General features: G+C 48.5%; 6 protein-coding genes across 6 annotated transcripts; 3 read left to right on the top strand and 3 right to left on the bottom strand.

Moving 5' to 3' along the window:
* The first annotated feature begins 757 nt into the window (after positions 1-757).
* LY89DRAFT_320509 (uncharacterized protein) lies at positions 758-2,030 on the top strand. The gene is made up of 2 exons (XM_018206709.1): positions 758-997; positions 1,071-2,030. Exons 1-2 carry the CDS (start codon positions 895-897, stop codon positions 1,667-1,669), a joined length of 702 nt encoding a protein of 233 aa, XP_018063502.1. The 5' UTR covers positions 758-894; the 3' UTR covers positions 1,670-2,030.
* On the bottom strand, positions 1,946-4,143 carry LY89DRAFT_701593 (alpha-amylase; the record flags this gene model as incomplete). Its single annotated transcript, XM_018217211.1, has 7 exons — positions 1,946-2,337; positions 2,414-2,866; positions 2,915-3,132; positions 3,178-3,274; positions 3,327-3,564; positions 3,614-3,862; positions 3,913-4,143. The coding sequence occupies 7 exons, from the start codon at positions 4,141-4,143 to the stop codon at positions 1,946-1,948; spliced, it is 1,878 nt and encodes a 625-aa protein (XP_018063503.1).
* Positions 4,144-5,782: 1,639 nt separating this feature from the next.
* Positions 5,783-8,110, bottom strand: LY89DRAFT_658230 (glycoside hydrolase). The gene is made up of 3 exons (XM_018212467.1): positions 7,476-8,110; positions 6,964-7,426; positions 5,783-6,854 (listed from the first exon to the last, which is right to left on the bottom strand). Exons 1-3 carry the CDS (start codon positions 7,637-7,639, stop codon positions 5,940-5,942), a joined length of 1,542 nt encoding a protein of 513 aa, XP_018063504.1. The 5' UTR covers positions 7,640-8,110; the 3' UTR covers positions 5,783-5,939.
* A 638-nt stretch (positions 8,111-8,748) lies between these two features.
* LY89DRAFT_741446 (uncharacterized protein) lies at positions 8,749-13,501 on the bottom strand (the record flags this gene model as incomplete). Its single annotated transcript, XM_018220710.1, has 2 exons — positions 8,749-8,991; positions 9,041-13,501. 2 exons carry the CDS (start codon positions 13,499-13,501, stop codon positions 8,749-8,751), a joined length of 4,704 nt encoding a protein of 1,567 aa, XP_018063505.1.
* Positions 13,502-13,786: 285 nt separating this feature from the next.
* Positions 13,787-14,812, top strand: LY89DRAFT_658236 (uncharacterized protein). Its single transcript, XM_018212468.1, has 2 exons — positions 13,787-14,016; positions 14,074-14,812. Exons 1-2 carry the CDS (start codon positions 14,000-14,002, stop codon positions 14,510-14,512), a joined length of 456 nt encoding a protein of 151 aa, XP_018063506.1. The 5' UTR covers positions 13,787-13,999; the 3' UTR covers positions 14,513-14,812.
* A 1,192-nt stretch (positions 14,813-16,004) lies between these two features.
* Positions 16,005-17,942, top strand: LY89DRAFT_724660 (uncharacterized protein; the record flags this gene model as incomplete). Its single annotated transcript, XM_018218919.1, has 5 exons — positions 16,005-16,029; positions 16,059-16,157; positions 16,358-16,480; positions 16,642-17,387; positions 17,670-17,942. 5 exons carry the CDS (start codon positions 16,005-16,007, stop codon positions 17,940-17,942), a joined length of 1,266 nt encoding a protein of 421 aa, XP_018063507.1.
* Between the last annotated feature and the right edge of the window lie 662 nt (positions 17,943-18,604).

Genomic DNA, 18,604 nt, shown 5'->3' on the forward strand with positions numbered 1-18,604 from the left:
ATTATTATATAAATATAATTTATTATTATATAAATATAATTTATTATTATATAAATTTCATATATCGAAGAATTTAATTTTAAAAAAAAATTAAAACTGTTCAGTTGAAGTTTTACCGTACCGTAAGACTCCATCACGTGACCCAGGGTCCACTGGTCCCGTGATCGTGACATTCGGTAAGCAGCCGATAAATTCATCCGCGCCAGAACCGTTCGACATTTCAAAAAGACAATGCCAACCACCACAACACAATGGACAGAAGACTCGGCTCCACAATCCTTCATTTTCTTCCTCATTGCCAGACTCGGTCCTGGTAGGAATCACCGCCCAATCGCCGTGACCCTACGTTACGGTGGGCTCTACGGTTCAAGAACAAGAGCCCAGGGTCACCAAGTCGTTAACTCTTGTCTACAAGCCATCCGGACGCTCTCTAACCCAGCAAATCGCAGAGCAATGAAAGCCGAGTTGAGCCTTGCTACAGAGGCGATAGCAATATGCCGCGAGCGAGCCAAGCTACCGGAATTCAATCGCGGGAAACGGACTCTCTCGTTCCCGATTCGGACTCTAGACGGATGCGACCAGCCTCTCCGAGTTTCCATTCATATCCACCTGTTTGCTAGTCATCGTAGGACGCAATGAGGTTGGCTATGAGAATAATGCGCGAAAGAAGCCAGGGGGACAGTGTATCGCGACGACAGTATTGAGTATGGGATGGTTGTTACAGATATCTTAGACTTGGACAATATGAGCTATGGCATTGTTGGTTTCATGATCCATAGAATGCCGCGATATATGGCAGAATGAAGAGCTGAAGCGCTTGGAGTATCGAGACAGTACTAACCTACAGTTACGGAGGATGATCGGTTAAGACGACCATTGTCTGGTAGGGAGTATATGATAAAGTTTCATCCAGAGTCTATGGACTTTCCTTTGGGAAAGAAACGTTTTATACCTGAAGTTGATGAGGAGCCGCTTGTTGATGCATGTGCTATGGACTGTAAGACTTCCAATTTCCTTTTGCAGCTCGTTGCTAGGTGAAGAATACCCGACTGATTCCTATATTTGAGAAGATATCTGGCCTCCCTTGGTCACTACCGAATTTGAGGGCCCAATTGTAGCTCAAATTGTACAGCAACTCAACATCGGCGCCAACTCTCTCGATGACCAAGCTATTAAGATCCTGGTCGACAACTTCTTGACAACAGAAAGCTCGAACATCTCTCTTCTTGACAAGGCAACTAACATTCCTCACTTTCAAGAGATTCTACTGCCTACAATTTGCAACAGATCAGAATCAGAGGAGCTTGATAATCCAGAAGCACTTGGCAGTCTCCTGGGAATCGCTTTTACCGGACAACAACACCTAGACTGGGTTTTGCTCAAAGAATTGACCACTGATGCTATCGCAGTAGCATTGAACACAGGAAACCTGAACGACGCACAATCCATCAGTCTCTGCATTGACACCATCAAGGGTACGCCCGCGCAACTCATCGAAGCTTTATCCAAATCTAAAAGTTTCTGCGAACTGTTCTTTCTCCAAGAACCTGACAGAAAAAGCGACGATCGAAGTAGAGAAATGTTCCTCGCGCTAGCAGCAACTTCCCATACTCACCTCCACAAATGCAAGATCATGCTAACTGGAGCCGGCCTCGTTCGCTTCCGTTAGCTCGCTTGCTGGAAATAGGATAGGATAGGTAGAGAGGAGTGCAGAGAGCAGGAAATTGCAAAGAACAGAAAAATGAATAATATAAAAAACAAAGGTTGAGTGAGTGGCTCTGCAGAACAAATGCAGCGGAAAACGGTAGATGGTTCATTGGGCAGGTAGGTAGGTAGGTAGGTATTCTCGACTCCCTATTCTTTTTTCAAGCCCTGGGAAGCGAAGCATGCAAGTATGTAAATTTAAAAGTAAACTACAAAAGAAAGATAAACCAAACCTCCCCTTCTAACTCTGCCAAACTCCCGCCACACTCTCCCCCATCGCCCCACACCCAGCGGGCACCGTCAACGTGTGATTCGGATCCGCCTCCCACGTAACCGTCCCATCACTCGCGACATTAATAAACTTGTACTCGACGACCGCGCCCGCGGGCAGACTGACCGTGCCCTCCCACAGCGGGTTCGAGGCCGTGTATTCGGACGCGGAGAGCGGGATGGCGGATGAAGTGTCCCAGGAGCCGAGGGCCGGGAGAGAGCCCGCGAGCTTGATGGTTTGGCCGTAGGTTGTTGTGGCGAGTTCGGTGAAGGTTATCGGGAGGGAGGAGGGGGAGGTGCATGTGGAGGTTGCGGAGGTTGAGGTGGATGTAGAGGTAGGGGTGGAGGTTGCGGTAGAGGAGCCTGGAATAGTGAGAAGAAGGCAAAGAAGAGAAAGGAAGGAACGAAAGCGCACTCTAACCTGAACCCGTAACCGCACTACAAATCCCACTCCCCGCCAACCCAGCTTCAGGATAAAAGACCCGTGGCAAACCACCCGCCATCGCAACAGCCAAGTTCCCGCTCGAATCCGTGGTGTACGCCGTGCAGCTCATGACTTCAACCAAGGCTTGATTTGCCGTGAATCCTGTTTCCGCCGAACTCAAAGTTAAGGTGTAACTACTGCCTCCCGCCCCCAGGTTGCTGAACACGGAAATAATCTGGTAGTTCGTGGCGCCTTTGCGCATAGCGATTGTAGTGGTGTCTGAGTAGATGGGGTACGCTTTGTAGGTCACGTAGGCGCTGGAGAGGTAGATGGCTTGGTTGCGGATTTGGTTGAGGGACGCGATCCAGGTGTAGAAGGTGGAGGTTGTGGAGTAGCCCGAGAGCCAGATTGCTTCGCGGTTGTAGGGGACGCCGGAGCCGCTGTAGTGTTGTTCTTGGCCTTCGTAGACTGTTGGCTGTCAGTGTGTTTCTTTTTCTTGTGTGGGGGGTGAGTTACTGATGGGGATTCCGTCAGCGAGGATGGTAAAGGCGATTGCGTTCTTGGTTAGGGAGATGTCGGAGGTGAGGGATGGGAAGCGAGGATTGTCGTGGTTTTCTAGGAATGAACCGAGGAGTGTGGTGTCTGAGCAGTCGGACTTCATTTCATTGATACCGTTCACCAGGTTGCTGATACTTCCGCTTGTTGATTCGAATGCTTGAGTGATCCAATAATATCTAACTTGGCATTAGTAAAGTTCACGGTTGCTTAATACAACTCACGCAGGATAATTGAGTAATCCAGTCATGTACTCCTGATACGGACAGACATAAGTCGGATCTCCATTAAAGACCTCACCTAGCATATGAACTCCCCCAGCTATACCCTAATATTAGCACATCTCATCAAGCAAGATATGAGGAAGACTCACCAGCAGACTGAAACGGAGGCCAGAAAGCCTGATCAACCTGCTGCATACTATCGACTCTGAATCCATCAATCGAATACGTGGAAACCAGATTCGCAACCCAAGTCTCAAACACACTCAACACATCCGAATCCTCGGTTCTTAGGTCAGGGAGCGAGACCGTGTTGTCTCCTTCCCAGCAAACCTGAATACTCGTCGCATTGTTGTAATCAATCAGACAGAACGGATGGTAGTAGGACTCCTAGATACTTGTCAGCTGATATCTTTGGAGTCAAAGGAAGACGACTTACCGAGTTGAAAGGAGTAAAGACATTATAGTCAACACATGTCCCGCACCCAAGATATCCCATATGGTTTGTCACAATATCGACCATCAGATACATCCCACGGTCATGAAGCGCAGTAGACAAAGACTGCAGGTCGGCTGCTGTGCCGAAATTGGTGTTGATGGTGTTGATATCCTGAGCCCAGTACCCGTGATACGCTTCTCCATCTGAGCTATCTCCCACGAGATTCGTCACGATGGGAGAGATCCAGATCTGTGGTCTCATTAGTACGATTCTATCTATTGAGAGATAGGGAAGGGTACAGCTGTAAAACCCATGTCCTGAATATAGGCAAGGTTATTGATGATTCCTTGGAATGAACCCCCACAGTAGACTTGGTCTCCAGTATCACATGTTGCCGTAGTCGAGCCGTCAGTTCGAGCGAAACGATCAGTAAGGACTTGATAGATGGATTGAGAGCGCCACTCAGCAGGCGTTAGAGCCAATGCCGAGCTGGAGGCCAACGCCACGAAAGCAGCTGTGTTGAACCTCATGATGTTGGAGTGGGTTTAGAGCTGGACAACTCGTTCGCGAGACTCGAGTCCTGATGTTCGACACAATAGTAGGACTCGCTTGAGCTGGCCTGGAAACCATCAACGACCATCGACCGTCATCTTATATCCTCACGCACGCACAGGTGTGATGCAATCCCCGACCCTCACCAATCGCCAGGTTGCCCTAGACTCGGCACAAAGGTTGCATGGGCAGCACGAAATAAGGCCGTGGCGGCACCAAATCCTTTGCCTGCATCAGCCTCGATCTCTTCCATCTGCCATGCCCCCGCCGTGGTGGTCGAGTGGTGTGTCTGTGGTCGTTCCTGGCGTCCTCATGTCGTTTTTGTGGGGTTGTCGATCCCTGGGCCCTCGCCATCCAACCACGTTCTCGCTTCCCATCCATCGCCCAAATTTCAGGGGCCGCGCTGAACCCACAACGTCCTTCCTTCGCTTGCTCCTAAGCCTCTCTTCCATTTTAAAACCTATCGATATCCACAAATAGGATCTCACTCCCCTCCTCCAATTCCGATATCAAAAGTCCCAACTTTGCAAAACATCCCTCCCTTCCTTTCTTTCTTTCTGTCTTCCTCGGATCCAAACTCGGCAGTACCCGCCTGGGCGCGGGGTATGTAAGGTTACATACCTTGGTACATTTCATTCATTCATTCATGACGCCACCCACCCCTCCATCCACCATCACATTCGGACCGCAACGTCCCTCACTCCCTCCATACCACCACCGGATTATACTTCCAAGTAAGCATAACCTCCTTCCTCCTGCACCCCAGGATGAAGATGTCAAAGCTGCACCCCGCTCCCCCGCATCGCGAATGCCTCGGAGCGGAGAGCGAGAAGGCCCGATATGGCATGCGTTGTCGATCATTTCTGGACTACCGCGATGTGAGATCTTGTGATGAGCAGAAGAATGGAGGGCTCCGAAGAGCCTCCGTATGTGCTGAGGTGCTATGCAGGTACGTGCGGGCGGGGAAATAAGCTTCCGTTGAAGACATAGGATGGAATGGTAAAGTAGAAGAATACCGATCAGTATTACAATTCGCTTAGTCTAAGGATCTATTTACCGCGGGAAACTTCTTCTTCTCTCAAGGCTCAAGCTATGTCAAAGGTGACTTTAGACCCGACTTTGTCAATATCCCAAACCATCAAAGCGAATGAACATATCTGTAAGGTACGTGATGAAACCCCAAAATTTCGACCTACCTGTCTAAACTTCAGCATTGATATGCCGTGCTTAGGAGTATCTCTCAAAGCCGCAATTCCCATACCTAGCTACCATGTTTCCAAATCAAGCATCGAAAACCAGACATATTCACCATAAATATCCCAAACTTTTAAAGCGAATAAACCCAAGAAAGCTGTGAAATTCGAAAAACTAATCAGGAAGAGAGAGCACTTAATCGAGCAATATTGAACCGGAGACTATCAATCGAGACCAGGAGAATGATTTACGTGCAGATGAGGAGAAAGTCGCGCAAAGGAGGAGCGCAGATCTATTGGATAATAGTTGAGTTCAGCGAAAGAGTGAACCGACGAGGTCCTGCCGGCGGCTGTAGATATTACGCTGCTTTTTACCAATGCATGCTTATGATATCTTTACCTTTGAAAGAGAAGATCGACAGCACAGGAGAAGAAGAAGCAGAGTGACAACTGACGTCGGATTGAGTAATGTACTTCGACTGACGGGCTATTCGCAGACTCATCTCTAGACTTAGCATACCAGTCCTCTCTCTCCTTCCCAAACTCCCCCTCAAAGAGCACATCTCAGCAACACACCATCATCAAACCCCAACAACCCCCTCAAAATCTCCAACCCCCTTCCGACACCCCTGTTCCCACTCCCACCCAAAGCCCGCCTGACTCTGCGTATTCCCCGTCTCAAACATCCTCTTCCTAACCCACAGATCCAAAAACCCAATCTTATCCACTCCACCACTCCCACCCCCGCCACCAGGAACCAACCCCGTCGTCCTAGCCAGAAAGAACGTCCTCGCATCACTCCACCCGTTCCACCACCCTTGATCATACCGAAAAAACTCAAACGTCTGTCCCGGCGCCGTCGAATTCCAATAACTCGTATGTCCGCTCAACGCCGTATCATGCAAGCCCTGCGCTTGGGCATCCGCTGACGAGACACGGGCGTTGATATCTGTAACCGCGAGACTCATCATTGGCGGGGCGGCAATGTCGCCCGATTCGGTTTGTTGTTTAAAGCCCCAATCGCCACCGTCCATCCAATCCATTTTATACGTCCAGAATGAACATCCGCCCGCTCTGCTCTGCCACCGCTGACATTGTACTGTCCCGAATTGCTGCTTTAGCGGCGTGACTTGATCTGTTGTCGTCTTTGCCCATGTTGATGGGTCGAGGACACACGAGTATTCGCCCACAAGGACACATGCTGCTCCGCCGTTAAATACATTTCCATCCATGCCATCCATTTCATTCAGCTCCGTCGGAATGGTAGCAAGAATCTGCTGTGGACTTAGAGCCTTGTCGGCGTCTGAGAAACAGTAGTAGCGATGTGTATCGATGATCATTGGATTCAAGGCGCCGGCTGTTGTGGGGTTCATGTTCTTCATGAATGGGATGGCGGCACCGAGGGCCCAGGCATCCGAGATGTAGACTGGGACTGTTTTGTTGACTTGATTTACCTGCCAAGTGGTTGAGCCGTACCAGTCGAACATGCCTAGCGCCTTTGGACAATCAGTATTGGTTTCTCAAATCTTCAAGAATCGAGCGAGCCCTTCCGAAGAGTATTCAGTCTTTAAAACCACCTTGGCACCAAAGAAGATTTCGACCTACCGCAGCCCCAGTAACAGCCTCATTACAAAACTGCAACCCCACCACCCCAGGCATAGTATTAATCTCATTAGCAATAAAAACCAAACAACTACTCGCCAAATTCAAGTTCGCCGCATTCTCCCACAATCCCGCAACACCACTACTAGTCCCGCTATGAATATCCGGATTCGCACCACCAGGCAGGGCATGCAGATCAATCAAAACCCCAATCCCCACATCATGACACCTCTGCACCAGCGTCCTCACCGCAGCCCACGCATTGACGTATACCTGCGCTGGCGCACCATCGAACGCTGTCCCCGTACAATAAGCCGGGCCGAGCGTGAACCAGCCGATGGGGAGACGGAGCATGTTGGCGTGTGCTATGTTGACGAGCCAGTTGAGATCATCGGCGCTGAGAGCGTTGTTCCAGTGAGCTTCCCATTTTGCGCGGGTGGTATCGGGGCCGTATGTTGTGAGGTTCCTGAATGTCTGTGAGTAGGAAGTGAGAAGGTGGAAAGGGAACACTTTACGCGTTTATGGCATCCAGTTCTGCGTCACCGGGTATGGCATCGACATACATACTTCCAGTAAGCCATCGTTCAAGGACGAATATCGAGCCGAGATTCGTGCCATGCTGGTAGCGATACCTGAAGATATCGTCGCTTGACGGCGGGGAAAGTGGTGCTGCTGCCATTATTTCGAGATTGTATTCTCACTCGCGACAGGAGTGTAGTGTTGAGAGGGGTTTTATATCTATTCTTGTTGCTTTTCCGGAAAATACCTTTCATTGAGAAGATGTGGCGTCGGTGGAAGAAGCAATACTGAACGCCAAGGACCCACACTAGCTGGGAAGATTTCCAATTGGTGAGGCTGCGATGGATTAATCTGCACCAATGTCTCTTCAGAACACAGTGGCGTTCAAGAAACGGGACGGGAAGGTGCTTTATCAGATGGCTTGGCGACCAGCCTTGTTGGGAGTATGGGATAAAAATAAAGGAAAGAAGGTGAATAAGGAGAGAAAATGAGCATGAATGAAACTCGGACGCCCGAAATGAACGAAAAGGAAGTTAGACAAGTTGAGCAGGGAGATCAAACGGGAAAGAACGCCCTCAGGCGGTGAGAAATTCGGTGAGCGAGCGACAGAAAAGGTTCCTGCTGCCAGAATCTGCACTTGCAGGCGTTTTGGTTTGATAATGATGGCTGCAATGGACTGCTTCCTATAGACGAATATCACGTTTGAAAACGAGCAGGCGAAAGTCAGTAGGCACATGTTTGCGATAACAACCTTCATTGCTACCACCCATTTTTTTTATCATTACAATGTCTTGCCGTAGGCCCACAGAAGCTTCTACGCAAGACCTCATGAAGAAAGCTCATGCCTCCTATAATATCTTCATCATGCATACGTGGTCGTCATTCCACCTGAAAGTAGTGACTTCGTAAGATGCCATGCCCACTTCGCTTCGTAAATGCCCAGCGCAAGGTTCAAAAACAAACGAATCATGTTTTGAGCTCCGACGCCAGCGTGTGCAAAGGAGACATCATCGTGTCTGCATGAGTAATAGAAAAGAATCCAAGGAAAATTTATCGTAGTTGTGTGTCCCGAAGGAGAGTGTGATAGATTCGTGGAGCATGCGTGAGAGCATTTCAGCGTCTCCATAGCAAGCAAGAAATCCATCAGTCTTGTCCAAATAGAGAACGAGTTTTGCTAAAAAAATTAAGCAATCCCATAATCAAAAGGAGTCAGAAAAGAGCCGTTAATGGCATTTTGTTGCAGTGTGGGAAGAATTGGTCGAGGGTTATTCACATAGCACGACGGCCGCTACCGGAAGCGTGAGGTGGATAGGCTAACTCAGCTGGGAGCTCCTCGTTATAATCGTAGGGACGAGCAGTTTCCAGAATACGATTGGCACTGGTGACGATTTGAGAAAGTCGCTTCAGAGCAGGATCCTTGGCAGCAATTTGGCTGATGCGCATGAAGAGATGCTCAACACGTTGTGTATAGATGCCCATGATCTTTGGGATGAGCTCTCGGACTTGGTCATCCTAAGAACAGTCAGTAATATGTTTACACATGGAGGCACAGATATCTTACAATGGTGCCATTGCTGACATGAGTTTGGAAAGCCGAAAGAAGCGTCTCCATCCACGCAATACGTTCGTTCATGAGCTGATCATCGAGCTTGATGCTGATCGTAGCCCCGAGAGATAGAAGCAAAAGTGGCGTCAGCTCGCGGACAAAGTCTGGACTAAACTTGGAGAAGTAAGCGGCGAAGAATTCCTGCTCTCGCTTTGTCTGCAGCCACTTAATCACGGCGCTCTCGTAGTCACCGGTGCTCATATCAGTGGTGATACCGGCCAGCATGTTCTCATACTCAATCTCTGCTGGTGTCTTCTCATCAATGGGACCGGTGAGGGATGTGGAAGTCCTGGACACGCGAGAAGCCTCGGCCTGGGTTTGACTGCCTTGACGCCTATCCGACACAGATTGAGCTTTCAGCTTTAGGAATTCGGCTTGGAAATCACTCTGAGATTGAGCCATAGATGTAATGGAATTGGTCAGCCCAGCCACGAGCTGGGTGAGCTGCTCAATCTTGATACTGTCGGTGTGGCGTTGCTGCTCTATAGCCTGAATTTGCTCGGTTGCCTGACGTTGAACATCGTTGACTAACGACATGGCCATATTCTGGAAGGAAGGTACAACGACAGTGGAAAGCATGGTCTTAAGTTGTTCGTCGACACGGAACGCCATGTTCTTTGCCACAGATTCGCCGAAGATCTTCTGGAGTTGAGGTTGGTTCAAAGCATGTGTGACGATGTCTGGTAGGGCCACCTTGAGCTCCTTGGGGAGGACTTGAGCAATATGAGCATTCAGCCTGGAGCCCAACTGCTCAGCCACAGCTTTGGATACAACATCTGAAATGGCTGGAAGAACACTCTGCTGGATGCCTTTATTGACAATTTGGCCAAGAGTAGCCTCAATGTTATCAGACAAGGTGCTCGACACAAGTCGGAGCATGGCATCTTGCTTGGCATCTGCTACAGCAATTTGGGTGCGTCTGTCTTCCTTGATGTTCCGATAGAGGGTTTCAAGAGAGTCGCCGAACAATTTCTTGACTTCGCCAGAGACACGAGCTTCAATCTCCTTGAGGGTGTCATCGTTGATCTCACGAGCAGGTGCTGACGCAGTAGCAAGTTCGTATTGAGGTACAATCACCGGGGCCTTGTTCAAATTTCCATTCCGAACGTTGGAGGAAGGATCGAGGACAATAGGCTTTGATGGTTGACCAATGTGGGAAGGACCAGCTGCTGCATGCTCGGAGTTCTGAGTGCCCTTTCTACGCTTCTTCTTCTCGGCCTTTTCAGGACCGCTGGTCTGAGCCATACCGCCATTAGAGATCGCCAAATCCTTCTTTTCTGGCTTGTCCTCAACCTTCGAGGTGGATGCTGCAGGTTCGCTATGGCCAGACTTCTTAGGGGGTTCTCTAGAGGTCTCCTTGGTTGCTGGTCGAGGTACGATACGAGTTGGCATCGAGACTTGATTTGACGGCTCACTGGCCTCAATTGTGGCTGGAATCTCCTTGAGCGTGTCGATGGTGACCATGTTGACTTTGTCAGCAACAACTGGGTAGATGACTTTATTGTCAGAGGTCCATCCAAGCGTGGCAGGCTTGACATTCAGACAAGTGACACCCTTTGAATGCATGACATATAACTCGAAGAGGGTACGAGGAGGCTCAGCTGAAGAGTTTGCCGAATTTGGTGTCTGGAGGATATCAAGACTTCGGAGTTGGCCCTTGTTCTCGAATGAGTATTCACGCATACCACTCATCACGGCTGTAGAGTCTGGCTTCTTGAAGTCAGGATCATTGGCGACAAGTCTCTGCATATACTCGGCTTGGTTGAGGTTCTTAGGCAGGGTGTATTTCGGTGCCGACAAGTGCAAGAAATAGATCGAGTTGCGCGTTGGATGACCAACAACAATCATACCAGTAGCAGCATGGTAGACAACACTGCAGACAGCGTCCGACTCCTTGCTATGAGGAAGGTGGATTTCTTGTACAGGCTTTCCAAGAGCAAGATCCCACAATTGAAGAGTGTGGTTTTGCTTCATTCCGACAACGAGGTATCGCAACGCACCACCTCTTTGGAATGGTCGGAGCTTGTCCACAAACATGACGGAAGTTGGCCACGACTTCTCAGTTGCTGGAGTGGTAGTGAAAGTAATCAAAGGTTCCTTGATCTCGATGTTTTGAGACTCAGAAGGCTTATCCATGATATGAGCTGCGGTCAGGTCACGAACGTCCCAGAACTTGACTCTGCCGGCCTTGTCGAGTGATACAATTGTTGTATCATCTTCGCTGAAGGTGAAATCCTTTCCTGCCTTTCCAGTGTTGACCTTAAGAGAGTGCTTGGCGAGATACCTGTCAGTGTCAACAATGCGGTCCTTGCCGTTTTTCAGGTAGGACTGCTTGAGAATGACTCCTGGCCAGATGATGTTGATGAACTTTCCGCGACCAACAGCGAAAAAGTCTGGGTGACTGGCACTCTTTCGTGCTCGAGTCTTCAAGACTCCACCTGGGGACTCTGTCTCTTGAGAATGAATTGGCGGAAGCGCGAATGCGTGGGTCTCAGGGTTGGAGTCCTCGATATGATCGCCTTCACCATCCTTGATGAGAGCCCAATAAACGGTACCACTGATGCCAGTGCCGATGATAGCCTCTTTTTGCTCAGCTGAAGAGGCAGAGACAACGACACTAAAGATGCGATCATGCGTCTCAGTGAAGAGCTTTGTATCAGTACCATCTTCTTGCCGAATGATCCGAAGTCCTCCGTTCTTAGACATTCCATAAACGATGAAGTTGTTTGATGCGGTGACGAGGATCCGGTCAATCTGATCAAACTCCTTCTTCAAGCGAGCAATGTCAACGAACGAGTCATCGCTGAAGCTAGGACGGCGTTCTCCATGTTGCTTGACTGTAATTGAAGTCCATGGTCGCATTGGGAAGTTGTAGACTTTGATCATCGTCTCCTCTTCGTCCTTGACGGGGCTATCTTCGTTGTCTGCACTCTCCCAACTATCGGCAATGTGACCTTGGGCGACATCTTCAATGATATCCTTAACCTCTTCAGCAAGTGGTGTGGGTAAGTCATCAAGAGCGCCGCTGTTTTCCTCCTTGTCCAATTCGTTCTTAATGACTTCAGCAGTGACTTGAGCCGCCTCCTTGAACTCCTGCTCCGTCTTGGAATCAAGCATATCCTCTATATCCTTCTCAATCGTAACTTGGACTTCATCTTGCTCAGCTCGTGCAATAGCTTCTTGGACCTGTCTGTCGACCTGATCTCCAACTACGTCAATCGCATCTTGGACGCTCTCTTTGGTTTCAGAAGCACCGATACCAATCAATGCTTCGACCTGGGTGCGGCCGTCCGGCAAAGGAGTGGGTGGATCGGAAGAAGCTTGCGAGACGGGCTCGATCTTGCGCTTTGTATGAGCTGGGCTCGGCATGGAACTTCGCTCCTCTACTTTGCGTTTGTGATCTGAAGAAGAGTCTTGACGGGGGTTCTTCAAGATCTGGAAGATCGGGCTACCGGCGGGCGCAGGAGCTGCTGTGGAGTTCTTGGGTGTGCGATGGCGGGGAGAAGAGGCGGCAAGCTGCTCGAAGGGATTGACGTAGGTGAACATTCCCTGTGAACTCTTTGGTGTGGTGTCTTGCACATTCTCTTTGCCAAATCCTGGGATGTTTTCAGTCGCCGCGGAGCCCATCATGTTCATCTCAAGAGATGCATCTTCCATCGCTTGAGTAACCTCTCCAACGTCATCTTCAGATACAGCCTTGCTTGGGGGTGTCAATATCTTGGTATGCTTGATTTGGGGTTCTTCGTCGCTTTGAGGTGGCTTCGGCTTCAAGAGCTGCAGGAGGTATGCTTGAGTTTGCTCAGGTGGAGAAGAAGCTGCGGCAAAGCTCGATTGAGGGGGCTCTGAGGGTTTGGCGAATTGACGAGTGGTCTGCGACTTGTTTTGACCCAAGAGAGTAGCCAAGAGATCGGAAGATCGAGAGTCATCATGGTTAGCCGTGCCAACTTGTCTGAGGATATCAGAGCCCGAGAAACTTGCAGGAGCTGCGCGGGACACATTGGTAGACGGGGGACCAATGGGGCCTTGTTGACTTGAAGAGGCTGCCGACGGTTGGCTGAACTTCAGTAAGTTGAGTAGGTTGGACGCGCCATCATTGTTCGGTGGTCGACTCGCAGCAGGACTGCTACGGAATTGAGGTGTATCAGCGGGACTCATGATTGCGGAGCTGTGGTGAGGTTGCGATCCAGCTTCAGAAGGCGTAGGAATCGCAGACGTGACCGAGGCTTGATGATAATCGTGATGTTGTTGCGATGACGCAGGTTGAAAGTAACCGTTATTATTTGTGTTGTTGTTGTAATAGGTGTAGCTGGGTTCAAGATTTGGGGGTTTGCTCGTCTGTTGATTTCGAAGCTGAGCAAATAGTGAATCCAATTGTTCGCCGTTGTTGGCAGCAGGATATCCAGAAGATCCCGACATGACGAAGGTGAGCCCTTCGAGGCGCAGATTGAAGACTCTAGATCAATCAAAAATTGAGCTCATGCAATACCAATTTGAATGGATGAAAAGGGGACAAGATGAGATTGATACGACAGTTCTTGCTGCAGGAGCCAAGAATACTGTCGAAGGAGTGTCGTTGTTGTCGAAATGAGTTTGCAGGTTCGGGCTGGAGGTGACTTTTTTGGAGCTTGGGCGCCGCTTCCGATCTATTCGCCTGAGGCATCTTCCCCAGACCTCGCGAAATTGTGTCACTTCATCGATTGCCACGAGATTACCAGCATCCAAGGCACCGGTGCAGCACAAAACAAAGAAACCCTTCGGCAGCAGACAGCAATCGCGACCAGATCGTCCATACCAAATTTCTTTTGTGTTCTAGCCTTCGGTTTCTGCAAGAACGATTCGCGCAGCGTTGCGGATGATACAATAACATAATCTGGAACGACGACCATTGTGTCAACCTATTCCCGAGTAGACAGAATGTTCTGTTTAAGAAGGCATGCTTGACGGTTATTCTTGCGACAGTTACGCGATTTTGCTAACGTCTTCAACAGCTGGCTGCCCCTCCTCTTCATACCTACGAACGCCTCCCCGATCTTCATCTTCCTCTTCTTTGTCTGTACATACTTCTTAAACCGACCATGCGTCTACTGCTCTTTTCTCCTCTTGATACTCTTTGCCTCATCATGTCACTGGTCAGACCACTGCTTCTTTGACTTCAGTAGCAACTGGTTTGAGCCAAGGCACTCCTCCGGCCTCACAACGGAGTTAACAAATTCCACCCTCTCGAACGAGACACTCGATCAGGTTTCGATCTACATGAATGCTGTTAATAATACAGCAACTGCTCTGGCAGGTGCTGCGCTCGAGGAGGCAAAGAAGCAGCTTGCTGTACGGACCGAATGGACCGGTATTGGGGTCGAATGGTTACGCAGTCTTCTCGGCCGCAGAGAATGGCGGGTGCCATGCGTGGATGTGTATATCAGACTTTGAGAGGATGATGGGACATGATTCAAAAGAGCTCACGGTACACGGCCACTACTTGGTTCCTTACGGCGTTATGGCAGGGAAGGAATGGCATGGGTGCATCAAGATGGGGGGGAGAAGGCAAATCTCCTTGGATTAGTGGTGCACTAAAGGCGTACTAAGGGGGCTTCTTTAAAGACAGCATTGTGCATTTCAGAGAATAATGGATCGGCATCAGACCTCAGACCTCTTTCGTGGATGCTGGGAAAACTATTTACAGGACCCAGCGGTACTTTGTAGAGCCTGAAATGTGCAAAAACATCACACATACCTACCTACTGGTTTCTCTACATTCGCCTCATATTTTTGTGTACTTTGCTAAAGTTGACAGTTCCTGTTTCTGTTGGACGTTGCGAGATCAGGTGTTGCTCAGTAAGCAAACCTGAACACTTTTGTCTCGTCTGCCTTTCCTCCCATGAGCTCACTTCAGAAGTCTTCATTTCATCCGAGCTTAAGTAATCCCCATTTCATCTTTTCCAATGTCTACTATCAAGCCAGGCAAACAACATCATAGAACTCAATGGATTCATTCTATTTCAGTTTATGAATCCTTCCTCACGTTCTTCATTAGGACAAAAAGGAAATGCTCTTCAAGATCATCTTTCCGAGAGAAGTTTTAGTCTACAATTGCAGTCTACAACTGTCGTAGGGTCCTGTCGGAACATGCCCCACAAGAGCTTGCATATAATCACGAGGCACGTGTCTTGCTTTGGGTGCTTATGGAAGCTAAGCACTCAAATATAGCCTGCACTCACTCACTGTGACTGAAGTCTATCACTACACTTATCGTACAAGAATCCACTTTGAGCAACTGTTTCTCAGATAAATGTCTTACTATTCAAACCTCACCCGATTAGCCGTAGGCACCGGGCTGAGTGGGGCGGAAAGTGAGTCCTCAATAATAGCCTACGCACACTGCTTATTGTTAGATTCTATTGTTGAGAGAAGCAGGTTGTCAATCCATGATTGTCTTTTTTCTTAGTCATAACTCATCTGCCATCATGACACGCTCTGCTTCAAGCATTAGCAAAAGCGGAACATGAGCTACAATACGGACTCATGATTGCCAACTCATCTCACTAATTCCAACTCTCAACAAGCTTCGAATCATTTAATTCAAGAGACAAGTTGATCTACGGTTGTTACACGAATGGCCTTAAACGTTGACAAAGGTGGACGAGAGTAATAATCATGAACAAGTGTAAGCTGAGTTATATCACTAGAACCTACGCATAGCTACCTTGAAAGGTCATTTTGTAAGAGTCAATTTACTTTCTAACTCTTGTAGAAACAAACTGAGGTGCTTGTGAAAGGTAAGCAGGAACAGCGGCCGCAACCAAATACCTGTAAATTAAGTTCTACATCTAGTACAAATGCGCACCAACTTCGGATATCACTTTTCAAAAACCAAGTACTTCTGCACTTCATACAACAACAGTTTGAGCCACTGGGAGACGGAATGTGGGCGAGCAAAGATAACCTCCGTGAGTACATGCAAGCTAATTATGTCTAGATCCGAGACACAGTCACTTGAAAGATCACTTTCCTTCTTCCGAGATCGGAGCACCTCCGCAAATTATACACCAAGGGCCTGAAAGCTGGACAGCCGGAGGTGAGTAATAACAACAGTCATCAGTCCAGGTCAACTAAAGTCTACATCCAGAACAGACGCACAATCACTTTAGATCAAAGATCGTTTTCCAAAGTACAACCTCACGAGCCATACACCAAAGCTCGAGATCTCGTCGGGACTGAAAGCGAGTTACAATAGCAATCGTGAGCATGTACGTGTAAGCTAACTTCTGTCTCTAGAGCTGAGGCGCAACTTCCTCAAAAGTCTGCGAGCCAGATATTCACGCGGTATGGCATCTCTAACACGTCCAGTGGAGTTTGCCCGCTTTCCAAAGCTTCCTCCTGAGCTGAAATTGAAAATCTGTAAGTCTCAAATTCTTTTGAAAGATATGTTCCAGTTCCTTGCTCTCTTTGGAGTCATGCTTAAGAGTGGGAGTTTTTGCTCCAATGGCACTCCTAAGACCTGCATATTTATTTCCAAAACACACAACAGAGCTTTACTGACTCTGAGATTCTGACTATAGGGAAGCATGCTGCAAGAGAAGGTCGTGTCATAGAAGTCTACACACGGAGAATTCGTGGGAAGCCAAAGAAGTCCTGGACAGATTCAGTCACTCCAGCTGTACTCCACGTCTGCCACGATTCTCGAAAGGAAGCTCTCAAGCACTATCAACTGCTAGAAGTGAGCAGTCAACACTATTATGCCGAAGATGGAACCGAATCCGATGCTGGAGAAGCAGGAGAGAACTGGATATGGGACGGCTACGAAGCCTCCAATGCTTCTCTGTCAGATAGCACTAGTCTTGATCCAGAACCCTTGGGGGCCAACAAGTTCGATGTACACCCCACCTTCCGAGCATATATAGGTGCCAATGATGTGCTTTATCTCAACTTGAAGCACAGTTGGGACTTTGATGCCTTCGTTTACTTCCTGTACTCAATTATTCATCAAGGCAGCCAGATGTCACTTCGTGGCGGCCAGGTTCCGTGCATTGCCTTCAACGCGCAGACTTTCTTGGGCCGTCAAGGCGACGAGTACTTTGGCGAGATCGCCGAGATCGTCCCTCTCCTTACACCTCACATCTACCTGGTCACCGAAGATGTTTGCTGTGGAGCAGATGGAGTGCATAGGCGAGCGGACACTATACTTGATAAAACACCAACATTCTCAGATGAAATGTTGGTGGATGATTTTGCAGAAGCTGTGGAGCAGACGATCGTTACGTACAAACACTCTCATCCGGACCCGATTGATAGGCCGTTACCAAAGGTCAGCTTGGGGGTGGTACACAGAACTGTATGAGGCATTTGAGTGGGACTGGCTGCGTGGAATAGGTTGATTTACTGTACTCAAGATCACCTCCATTGCTTTGGTTTGCTAATTTTTTTTTTTTGGCCGGACGTTGAGCTTGCACAGTGATTAAGATCACTTGACATAATGACCTATTCATGAGACTTCTGGTGATATTTGTGTCCACTCGATGAACTAAACATGGGCTTTAGATTTTCCAATTGAGCACGTCTACAGAAATCCGCACATGATTTTGACTAGCACGCAATTCCCATCCAAGTCAGGGACGGTGACAACAATGATCCCAAGAAAAATCCAGGGTCCAAATCCGTGAGTTTAAAGAGGCAGAGTCTCATTTCTGCGAAAAGGATGTATGGGCAATATCCCTCTGACATGGTGATGTTCCGGCTTGGTAAGGACCAGGGTTCTCACGTGCGAGCTTCAACGTCTGTAAGGATGCAGGCCTCGATTTGGGTCAGCCTTACAATGCGCGACTGCAAGCACAGGGATAGCATGCAGAGTCGCGGGTACTAGACTTTCCAAGTTGAGCAGCAGATCATGGATCTCCGCGAGTATGCGTCGGACGTGGATCTTCCTCTTCATTATTCGGTCTTGATCTCGGCGGCTCGCATGGTTTTTGCTTCGAGAATAATGCAATGTAGATCAGTCCCTCTGAGTCCTGTGAATATTGATTTTCACCGTTCAAAAATACAAGATACTAGTGTATTGGATTTCGGATACAAAGACACAACCATGATCTCAAATCTCGAAGCGACAAAGGATATCTGATCCCTTTGAACAATTTTTGAATAGTCAAATACATCCCTACAGATGAGGTCGAGATTAGACGTCGTCGGAAAATAAAGTCCTTTCATCGTTGCTCGTGTCTCATCATTCGGTAGCGGGACCTCAAGATGCCTAAAGGAGATTCATGCAATGCAGTTCGGATCAATTGGCGAGCCTCCTCCAATCCCGGCAATATCCTGAGTTTTGACAATTGAAGTTTCATTGCAAGTATTCCCCAATCTTCAGCCGATCTTTACAAAACGTCTTGCGATGACAGCTCTTGCGATTGGCTAATTAAACCTGTCTTGTTGTCTGAGAACTGTTCCGTCTGGTCTCCGTCAAGTTGCCTGAGTTGATTGAAGTGGCTCTTCTCTCAATTTCAATTCATTAACGAGACTCAAAATTCATAA

This window comes from Mollisia scopiformis (assembly GCF_001500285.1).
Source record: "Mollisia scopiformis unplaced genomic scaffold LY89scaffold_30, whole genome shotgun sequence".
In the NCBI taxonomy this organism is placed as follows: domain Eukaryota; kingdom Fungi; phylum Ascomycota; class Leotiomycetes; order Helotiales; family Mollisiaceae; genus Mollisia; species Mollisia scopiformis.

Bases quoted from the DNA above. Each gene is read 5' to 3' on its own strand.
- LY89DRAFT_658230 (XM_018212467.1), bottom strand. From the start codon at position 7,639: ATGGCAGCAGCACCACTTTCCCCGCCGTCAAGCGACGATATCTTCAGG. The intron at 7,427-7,475 runs GTAAAGTGTTCC...ACAGACATTCAG, and splicing joins GAACTGGATGCCATAAACGC to GAACCTCACAACATACGGCC. The intron at 6,855-6,963 runs GTAGGTCGAAAT...GATTGTCCAAAG, and splicing joins AGGCTGTTACTGGGGCTGCG to GCGCTAGGCATGTTCGACTG.
- LY89DRAFT_320509 (XM_018206709.1), top strand. From the start codon at position 895: ATGATAAAGTTTCATCCAGAGTCTATGGACTTTCCTTTGGGAAAGAAA. The intron at 998-1,070 runs GTAAGACTTCCA...ATATTTGAGAAG, and splicing joins TGATGCATGTGCTATGGACT to ATATCTGGCCTCCCTTGGTC.